General features: G+C 41.5%; 2 protein-coding genes across 3 annotated transcripts; one reads left to right on the top strand and one right to left on the bottom strand.

The window, feature by feature from the left end:
• Window positions 1-1,043: 1,043 nt before the first annotated feature.
• Window positions 1,044-5,516, bottom strand: LOC118124641 (coiled-coil domain-containing protein 106-like). Of its 2 annotated transcripts, none has more exons than XM_047344208.1 (7): window positions 5,284-5,516; window positions 3,898-4,044; window positions 3,085-3,273; window positions 2,860-3,009; window positions 2,586-2,783; window positions 1,991-2,151; window positions 1,044-1,759 (listed from the first exon to the last, which is right to left on the bottom strand). In XM_047344208.1, the coding sequence occupies exons 1-7, from the start codon at window positions 5,321-5,323 to the stop codon at window positions 1,604-1,606; spliced, it is 1,041 nt and encodes a 346-aa protein (XP_047200164.1). In that variant the 5' UTR covers window positions 5,324-5,516; the 3' UTR covers window positions 1,044-1,603. The 2 variants fall into 2 exon arrangements, with proteins under 2 accessions (XP_047200164.1, XP_047200165.1); XM_047344209.1 differs by having other exon boundaries at window positions 2,860-3,003.
• A 520-nt stretch (window positions 5,517-6,036) lies between these two features.
• tmem238a (transmembrane protein 238a) lies at window positions 6,037-9,014 on the top strand. The gene is made up of 3 exons (XM_035182718.2): window positions 6,037-6,140; window positions 8,310-8,490; window positions 8,614-9,014. Exons 2-3 carry the CDS (start codon window positions 8,340-8,342, stop codon window positions 8,775-8,777), a joined length of 315 nt encoding a protein of 104 aa, XP_035038609.1. The 5' UTR covers window positions 6,037-6,140; window positions 8,310-8,339; the 3' UTR covers window positions 8,778-9,014.
• Window positions 9,015-10,221: the final 1,207 nt, after the last annotated feature.

The following is a 10,221-nucleotide window of genomic DNA, read 5'->3' as shown; positions in this document are numbered from 1 at the left end:
CGTCTCTTCCTCCTCTGTGGTGACTGCAGCTCAGGATGCTGCTCTGGGTTAAAGACTCCGTAATCCTCTAATCTATCAGGTGAACAGATGATTGACATCTTATGACCAAGGTCAGAGGATGTACTGCAGGTCTGTTTTCCAACAGCATTATTGACACCATATGGCCAAAAGTATGGGGACACCTGCGGATTACATCCACGTGAGATTGTTGGAACATTTGAAGCCACTGTCGTCAATCTGCTGCAGCTTCAGCACCTTTGTGTTCTTGTGTCTTTTTTGAATACATCTGGTCATAGGGATTATTAAACGAAGATAACCAATAAACATATTAAATATAGAATCTATTTCTATTACCATAAAATAAAGCACATCCTGAGTACAGTTGGTTCTGAAATCATTTATGAACCGAAGCATCTTCACAGATAAAGAGAAATAAATAATTTAAACCTGGTGTTTGAACTATAATAATTTCAGAAATCACGTCACTGTTTCACTGCTGTTGGACTTTACCAACATTTTGCATTACCACCCTTTGTCCACTGGAGGACGCTGCAAGCTGCTCTGAGGGCCCACGCTCTCAATCTGGCTCTTCATCATAGACTGAACATAAAAACTCCTCATCCTCTTTTTTAAAATCTCTTTGTTTTGTTGTTTCTCAAAACTTGTGGTTTGAACCTCACCTTCAACCTTATTAACACTTTTTATTTAATTGTTTTGTCATCTTACACATATTTAATTATATTTCATTTTTACCTTGTGATTTATCTTGTAACCATGTTTTAAAGGTGCTGTATAAATAAATATTATTATTATTAATATTAGTTTAAATTACATGACAAACTTTTTTCAGCTAAAATCTGTCGGTTTCATTTCTTTCCTCAGCTCAGATCATAAAAAACACTGAACATGTAAAATCATGTAGAATTCTAAATACTTAAGAGTCGACTTCTCTCTGTTATTTCTTTATGTGGAAAAGCTGAAACAAAATAAGGAAATTCAGGTCTGTGGTGTTATTTCTCATATTCTCATGAAACAAACCATCATAGATTCGAAAGTCATTTACTTTTTATATTTTTAAACTGATACAATTCAAAAAAATGCCACAACATTAGTCAACTCAAATAAAATGTATAACTTAGGTACGAGATGAATGAACAAGCAAAAATCCCTTTGACACATCATAAATGTTCATATTTTACAAATAATAATTTATAAATTACAAAATAGTCAAAAAACAAATAAATGATAAATATTCCAGTCGCTCATTGAATAGAAAACATGAGGTGGAACTAACTCAGTCTGAGATCTGTAAATGTTTTCAGGACTGAAAAGTCCGACAGTGGCCTTTTAAATAGAAATCTTGTGTTTAACATCGTCACACTGCATCTCTGAGTTATCGTATAAACTTCAGGTAAAGTTTTATGCTTCAAAAAGTAACTTGTTTCATAACGATAATGTCAGAAAAACCTCCTGACCAACATAAAGAGCTGCACGATAAACAAATAGAAAAAACACTATTTTAAACATATGTCAAGCAGCTTTTTGGAAATAAACCTGAACTGTATTCAAACCAACTTCATCCTGATGATTGACATTGGTCAGATCAGTTTCTGAACCTGTAGGAGATGGGAAGCAGCTTGTGAGTCTTCTTCAGGCTCTGGACCTTCGCGTGCGTCGGCTCGTCCATGGTCTTGTAGCAGCGCCGGGCGTAATCCAGAAGCTTCTCCTTCGAGGCCTCGAACTCTCCGACCTCCGCCACCTGCACAGCAACAGATCAGATCAGCCATGTGGAAATGTAAACCAGTTTGAAATGATGATCCTGTAACGCACACACGATACCAGGAAAACCACCTTCCACTAAAACCGTGTCCGTGTGTCCACACTGTTGGTTCTGTTTCACATATGAACCACACAGCAGGAGACGCTCCGCTCGAGATGTGACACAGAAATCTGAGCGTTCATGTATCAACGACATAGTAAAGGTTCAGACCTTCTCCGGGGCGACCAGCAGCAGCTCTGCGACCGGGGACGTGGAGGCCATGGTGTTGCGGTCGACGCCGTGGATCTGGAAGGCTCGGGACATGCTCCTCACCCGCTGGTAGGTGGACAGGATCTTCTTGTAGCGAATCAGAACTCCGTCCGGATCTTTAACTGAAGGAAGGAAGTGGTGAAAGAGACAGAAACAAACAAACAGAGACATTTAATGAGGAGAGTCTTTTCTTTCATGTTCTCCCTACACTCACAACTCACCATAAATGACCCTCGATCTTTCTGCCTGCATTCTTCCATCCGGGGTTTCGGCAAATAAACATATTTAAGACTTTATAAAGGCCGAAAATTCTCATTATTACATTTGAGACTTTATAAGAGTCACTGAAACCAAGTGATCCAGATAAACAGGTGGATCCAGGAATAGGTTTAACTTTAACTTAGCGTTAGCCGAGGTTGTTTGAGCACCTTCATGTTTCGAATGCAACCTAAAGCTGTTGTTCCATCTGGAGCAGATCCACAGTTTCACTGATTCAATCCCGGTTTTTCTTTTGTGAATTTAACAGTGAAACATTTCCATCCACTCCGAGCCTCACCTCTCTGCCTCTCCCTCCCATGTGTGATCCTGAAGATCCTCCTCATCTTCATCCTCGGCTCCCCTCGCCCTCGGCCTTTCTTCTTCGACCCCTTCTCTACCGCCTCCTCCTCGTCTTCATCCTCCTCCTCCTCCTCTTCCTCCACGAACTCATCATCAGTGTAGTATTTCTCCTCCTCCACGTGAAACTCCTGCTTGACTACAGACATGAAAAATACATTGTTAGAGTTGAATTCTTCCACCTTAAAGACGGATGATGTCTGAAGCTTCCTGACCAGGGATGGTGCTGCGGCGGCTCCGCGGTCCCACAGCCTGCAGCCGTTTGAGGGTCATTCCAGACCTGGTGGTCATGGGGGAGGGAGGTGAGGGGGAGGTGGAGGGCTGGACCTTTACATTCCGCTGGGCGTCTCCACACCACTCTGTCACTACATGAATTATAGTCATCATAATGAAATATTAAAACCACAACCGCCACACGACACGTTTCCTGACAAACTCACCCTCCGGACTCATGCTGACGATGAAGCGATTCAGCTGACAGCGCAGGAAGTTGCGTTCCTCCTCCAGCTCCTCGATGCGCTTCTGCAGCCAGGCGTTCTTCTCCAGGGCGACGTACAGGTGAGCCCGCAGGTTCGAAACCAGGATGAACGGGCTGTACTGGGAGTGAGGAGGCTCATGCACCACAGGCTCTGCAGGAGGACGAGGGAAGTGTTCATAACAAGGAAAGATAGGATGAGAAGCGCCTCTGCAGTCAGAATACTTATCATCACAATAAGTTTCTTAGGATACGTTAAGAAATCCCAGTGAATTTGACCTTTGACCTTCAAACACCAAATTCTAATCAGTTCATCTCCGAGTCCAAAACGTTTGTAACAAATTCCCTTGAGGCTTCTTGAGATATCGTGTTTACAAGATTGGGACGGTTGTATATCACAGAAACGATAATGCCTCCGGTCACTAGGTGTCACCAGTGCAGAGGCAAAAAAACAGCAGATAAAACATGATCTCTTGTGTGAAAACATCATGTGTGTTCAATCCGTCATATGTAGCATCTTTATAATTGATAGTAATTGATATGGTTTGGCTTTTTGGCTAAAATCTTAATGTATAATTAAGATACAGGTACGTTTGGGGACTTTTCTATTTGTGAGGTCGTTTGATCTAATAAATAACAAATCATTTTGAATGATCTTGTTCCCGTCGATCACGGAAATATTCCCCAGAAAAATGCAGCATGAAAACTGTAACGTGACGACGAACTAATCCCGAAACCAGAGTTTGTGTCACGTGATAAATACGATCGCACGTCGTACCGTCCATCATCTGCTGGCCCTGGTTCAGGTTATAGGCCGCTGGTCTCTCCATATTCTCGTCCAGGGGGAACGACACCTCGTAGGCGTCCAGATACAAACCTCCTCCTCCTCCTGCGGCAGACGAAGATGACTGTGGCATGTAGTGCTCTGACAAACACAAGACAACAGGAAGTGAGATTCTGCAAAGTCTGAAACAGCTCATGTTTATTATTCGTTATGAAGTAAGTAGTTGAGTTAAGTTCAAGTCAAATACGCAGGAACCTTTCAGACACAAATACCAAATATTTCTGGTTCCAGCTTCTCATACATAAAGATTTGCTGCTCGTCTTCTTCAACATACACGATATAACATGAGAGGTGTTTTAGTTCTGTCCTGTTGGCTTAAGAAATCCATTATGTAAAGAAGTCTCGTCTTCTGTGATGATGAGGTGGATGTTCTTCACTTTGATTTTGTAATTTCTAAAAGATGAATTAGTTAAATCAGTGGTTTATATTCCTTTTGAGCCACATGTAGTAGAGAGCAGCTCGGGCCTGAAAGGAAACCAACCGAGCCCGACCTGAACCCCCACAGGAGTTCTGCCTTGTTGTGTCCGAACCCGACCAGAACCCCTTGAGTACTACAGCTCAATAAACAAGGTTCTATCAGAAGAGAAAGTAAACTTAGATGAGGAGGTCTTCACACGTTCATGTCAGATTCATTCAGAACCAGATGCTGTTTCTCAAGACAACCTCACTTCAGGAGCTATCATGAAATGACAATGTTGCATGATGGGAACAGGAAACTATTGATAAGGCAAAGAAGGCGAATCCTCCAGAAACCAAAAGAACTCCTTCAGGGCCTCGGCACATTTGGACTGTTCTGTGTGACCTCCTCTTGATACTGGGAGATATCAGGGGAGAACATGTGTCATTATCACGTCTGAACACTATAACATAAAACTGTGGAACCCATAGACATTATATTTATAATAATATCAATCAAGTTCAAACAGAAAACACTTTTAAACAATTGATCAACTTCACAGGGGCTTCAGATGAACTAGTTTCAGCTCTGATAATAACTTATGGTAAAGTTAATACAGTTCATCAGGTTTATTCATATTCTCTAGTTCCAACAAACATCAATGAAATGGTCACAGTATAGAAAACAAGGTTTTAAATCTAGAGAAATAAGGTGTAAACTAAAACTGAGTTGAATTAGTTTAGAAACAGAAACTGAATCTACTCAACTTTACTTTATAAAGAATTACAGCTCAAACAAATGAGCAGTTCCTTCTCTCCAGTCAGAGGTCCATTAAGAAACGTGCATATTTAAGGTTATGTAGAAGCTGTGGGTGGGTCAGTGTGTTGGAGGGCGAGCACACGTCGTGCACGCGGTGCAGTTACCTGGCGGGTTTGCATCGTCTCTGCAGTTTGGTGGATTCATGACGTGACAGCAGCAGCAGCAGGATGTTTGGATGGAGTCGTTAATAAACCACACTTCAGTTATACTTCAGTAATACAGCGTGAAAACGAGCCTCAGCTGCAGCCGCGCGCACACGCTCCTCACCGCTCACTGCAATTACCTGATTATAAGTGACGAGCACCGCTGCCTCAGGTGTGCACGCTCCACGCATGCGCACGACGCACCTGAGACGTTGTAAAAACTTTATTCACAACGAACATGTGGATTACACATGATCGGCAAAATAAAAGTCTGTGAAAATGGAAATAAAATAAAAAAATTATATACTTGTGATTGTAGAAAAGGAAATGACATCATTCAAAAACCGTATATACGATAATAACAACAATAATAATGATATTAATATGATAATAATACGTCATGATTATCATTACAACTTTAGTTTTTATATTTATATTTATAGATAAAATCTGCCAGAATAAATCTATGATAAACCATTAATTTATAAAATGTTCCTTCATGGACTAATTAACGTGAAGCAGATATTGATTAATTTGATGTGAGTCAGTGTTTAAAAAGGAAAAATAAGATAAACGTTTAAACATGTGAGTTAGTAGAGTTTTAATTTATTAAATTTAGTTTAAACTGAAAATCAGTGGTTTTCTAGTTCATTCTGAGTGATTATATATTTATCTGTAAATAAACTGAAGAGGAAGACGAAGAGGAAACCGGAAGTAGGTCACCTGAGGGCGGGGCTCAGGTAGAGAGGAATGTAAATGCGGAAGTGAAAAGAAGCGGAAAGGATTAAAAAGTTTAAATCAACGAACAACGAGAAGAAGTGAGTTCAAATCAAAAGTTCATGTTTTAATGTGGAAAGAATCAAATTCAGAGAAACGTTTGTATGAAGAAGATTTGACCTGAATCTGATTCAACGTGTGAAACACCTGGATTTACACGTTAGAGAAAGAGTTCAGGGAAACGTAGAGGATCTATAAATATCCTCCATATCTATATGTGTCTGTATCTATAATATTAATAACTAATTAAAAATAGTCAACTAAAAACAAGACTAATCAAATACAAGTGTTTTACAAAACCTCCAAACAATAATATTATAATAAACCATCTGTTTTTGTGTTGATTAATATATAAACTGCTGCAGTCAAGTTATTCTCTTTAACTTTCATTACAACATGTAACATTAGTTTGTATTCACATTTATTAAAACATCACAAACTACTACCTTCATATTTAGACCTGAAACATGCAACTGCAGCTCTTAAGGTTATTTAAAGGCAGGTTATATATAAACTAACATCACAGGGACAACAGTACATTATGTTTTTATTCAATCAGGGTCGGATCCTTATTGAGCTGCAGTTTTCATGTGAACCCGTGTTTCCTTCACATTCAGGTAACGACCTTGTTTCCTTCACATTCAGGAAACGTCTGTGTTTCCTTCATTTTCAGGAAACGTCTGTGTTTCCTCATTCAGGTAACGACTTGTTTCCTTCACATTCAGGAAACGACCTTGTTTCCTTCACATTCAGGAAACGTCTGTGTTTCCTTCATTTTCAGGTAACGTCTGTGTTTCCTTCATTTTCAGGAAACGTCTGTGTTTCCTTCACATTCAGGTAACGCCTTGTTTCCTCCACATTCAGGAAACACCTTGTTTCCTTCACATTCAGGAAACGTCTGTGTTTCCTTCACATTCAGGAAACGTCTGTTTCCTTCACATTCAGGAAACGTCTGTGTTTCCTTCACATTCAGGTAACATCTCTGTTTCCTTCACATTCAGGAAACGTCTGTGTTTCCTTCACATTCAGGTAACATCTCTGTTTCCTTCACATTCAGGAAACGCCTGTGTTTCCTTCACATTCAGGAAACGTCTGTGTTTCCTTCTCATTCAGGAAACGTCTGTGTTTCCTTCACATTCAGGTAACGACCTTGTTTCCTTCACATTCAGGTAACATCTCTGTTTCCTTCACATTCAGGTAACGACCTTGTTTCCTTCACATTCAGGTAACGACCTTGTTTCCTTCACATTCAGGAAACGTCTGTTTCCTTCACATTCAGGAAACGTCTGTGTTTCCTTCTCATTCAGGAACACGTTGAAACGTCTGTGTTTCCTTCCATTCAGGTAACGCTCTGTTTCCTTCATCCAGGTAACCTTGTTTCCTTCACATTCAGGTAAAGACCTTGTTTCTTCACATTCAGGAAACGTCTGTGTTTCCTTCACATTCAGGAAACGCCTGTGTTTCCTTCTCATTCAGGAAACGTTTGTGTTCTTCACATTCAGGTACGACCTTGTTTCCTTCACATTCAGGTAACGCTCTGTGTTTCCTTCACATTCAGGTAACACCTGTGTTTCCTTCACATTCAGGAAACGTCTGTGTTCCTTCTCATTCAGGAAACGTCTGTGTTTCCTTCTCATTCAGGAAACGTCTGTGTTTCCTTCTCATTCAGGAAACATCTTTTCCTTCACATTCAGGAAACGTCTGTGTTTCCTTCACATTCAGGTAACGTCTCTGTTTCCTTCACATTCAGGAAACGTCTGTGTTTCCTTCACATTCAGGAAACGTCTGTTTCCTTCATTCAGGAAACGTCTGTGTTTCCTTCACATTCAGGAAACGTCTCTGTTTCCTTCTCATTCAGGAAACGTCTCTGTTTCCTTCTCATTCAGGAAACGTCTCTGTTTCCTTCACATTCAGGAAACGCCTGTGTTTCCTTCACATTCAGGAAACGTCTGTGTTTCCTTCACATTCAGGAAACGCTCTGTTTCCTTCACATTCAGAAACGTCTGTGTTTCCTTCTCATTCAGGAAAACCTCTGTTTCCTTCACATTCAGGTACACCTTTTTCCCATCAGGTAACGACCTGTTTCCTTCACATTCAGGTAACGACCCTGTTTCCTTCACATTCAGGTAACGACCTTGTTTCCTTCACATTCAGGTAACGACCTTGTTTCCTTCACATTCAGGTAACGACCTTGTTTCCTTCACATTCAGGAAACGTCTGTATCCTCCTCCAGTTTCACGATGGGCCTCTGTGACGGCCTCTCTCACTGTAAAGTGGCTCTGGCCTTCGCCGTGTTGATGGATTTACTGGGTGGCGCCGCTCTGCTGGTGGGAGTCTTCGCCCACCTGGAAATCAACGGACAGGACTTCGGAGACTTACTGGTTTATACTGGTACGTTACGTCTGATGAGTTGGAATCAGAAGTAGAACTGTGGTGGTATCAACTTTGTCGAAATGCTGATTATCGATTGCTTGAGAAAACGACCATCAGATGTGTTGGTGTGGCGTCTTGCAGGAGCCCTGTTCGTGCTCATGTCTCTGGCCGGGTGGGTGTTGTGGTACAGCGGGAACATCGACGGCCTGACGTCCAAGAAGGAGCTGGGACACATCGGCAGCGCTGTCGACCGCCTCGCTCGCAACCTCAGCCGCAAGATCCGCATCTACAGGGGCCACCGCTGAGCCCCGAACATGAGTACGCTTCATTTTTAAACCACCAAGTGTTCGATACCTGTGTTTGTCAGTATTAAGATGAGAAACAGACCCTGAATCAAACTGTGTTACAAGCTGGTCCCAAACATTTAAACTGTAAACGTGTGGCTCTGTCACAAAATCCCTGAATGTTCTTCAGTGTTTGAATGAGACTGAATCTCAGCATCGGTCTGTTAATGGATTTCAATAAAAGCTTTTCATACCTCAGAGACAAGTTTGTTTTGAATTCATTATCAACGATATAAAATCATCTCTGGTCACAACCAAGACAATTTTCATAACTTTTAATTAAAAACAGGCGAAATAATAAAAACAAAATAAAATAGATATATAATTCTATATATGTACACACACACATGCATTTACATATATACTCAGCACAATCTATCTATCTATAACGTCTCTATCTTTGCTGCCTCTGCCTCTGTCTCTCCTTCTGCTCATCTTTTTAATCCCCCTCTCATTCCTCTCAGCCACAGGATTTTCTTTCCTAGAACTCCGTCTAAACCAGGTTGTGGGTCAGAGGTGGGAGATTCATCTTCCAGCCAAGAGAGGGAAACCTCGAATCAAATAAAACCCTGTCGTCGTCGTCGCGTCGTCGTCGTCGCCTGGAGGGAAAATCCCTGTTGGAAGGGAAGCTACATTTTCGATTGACGGACAGATTTTGAGGTGCAACACGTTATCGAGGACGGTTTTTATGCAGTTTTGTGTCAGAAAACAAGACAGGAATCAAAACAGGAAGTTGGATTTTTTTTAAATTATGCAAAAATAAGTAGCAAAAGTCAAAATCACAGAAATTACTAGTTTTCTTAAATTATCCAACATTCAAACCAGAATCAAATCACTGAAGGAGAAAACTCTTCTCTTGACTCTGAGTAAAACTTTGTATCTGTGTTTGACTTTGAGTCTGCGCAGCCTCAGGTTAAAGAGTCTATGTGAGCGTGAAGAGGACTTTGGGTCTGCGTGTCCTCTCCTCGTCCTCAGATCTCCAAAGCCTCCTCGGCCAGATGGTAGAATCCAAATCACCTGTGGAGGCGGCCGGTGCCAGGAGGAAGGCCCCAGTTAGGCCTCAGCACGTCAGCAAGGGAATTAAGTTGTTTTATTTAATACAGAGGAGAGATCAGCGCTTTGCCAACAGAGCTTAGTGTCGATGCCGATCTATACTTATCCTGCATTAAAGAATCCAGCCGCTCCGCCTGCCTGCAGCGCGCAGGGCGGGGAGGACGACTGCAGGTGGTTGTGTCATCAGATTAATGACAAACAGTGGACGAGCTCACGGGTCCTTGTTGCTGTTTGATGATATTATGTCACGAGGCTCTAACTTAGCTCCTCTTCAAAACTTCCACACTGCCCCTACAGTTCATGTGCGTGTTGCATTTCGTGTTCACGCAGCGTTACGCAGGACACGTGAGTC

The sequence above is a fragment of the Hippoglossus stenolepis genome, chromosome 17 (genome assembly GCF_022539355.2).
Source record: "Hippoglossus stenolepis isolate QCI-W04-F060 chromosome 17, HSTE1.2, whole genome shotgun sequence".
Taxonomy (NCBI): Eukaryota; Metazoa; Chordata; class Actinopteri; order Pleuronectiformes; family Pleuronectidae; genus Hippoglossus; species Hippoglossus stenolepis.
The sequence above is the reverse complement of the archived record's forward strand: the minus strand, read 5'-3'. Positions and strand labels throughout refer to the sequence as shown.

What these genes read in the sequence shown, in the direction of transcription:
- tmem238a (XM_035182718.2), top strand. Translation starts at nt 8,340, where the DNA reads ATGGGCCTCTGTGACGGCCTCTCTCACTGTAAAGTGGCTCTGGCCTTC. An exon ending in AGACTTACTGGTTTATACTG is followed by an intron (nt 8,491 to 8,613) that starts GTACGTTACGTC and finishes GGCGTCTTGCAG; the next exon opens with GAGCCCTGTTCGTGCTCATG.
- LOC118124641 (XM_047344208.1), bottom strand. Translation starts at nt 5,323, where the DNA reads ATGAATCCACCAAACTGCAGAGACGATGCAAACCCGCCAG. An exon ending in AGACGATGCAAACCCGCCAG is followed by an intron (nt 4,045 to 5,283) that starts GTAACTGCACCG and finishes TGTGTTTGTCAG; the next exon opens with AGCACTACATGCCACAGTCA. An exon ending in TGCTGGTCGCCCCGGAGAAG is followed by an intron (nt 1,760 to 1,990) that starts GTCTGAACCTTT and finishes GTTGCTGTGCAG; the next exon opens with GTGGCGGAGGTCGGAGAGTT.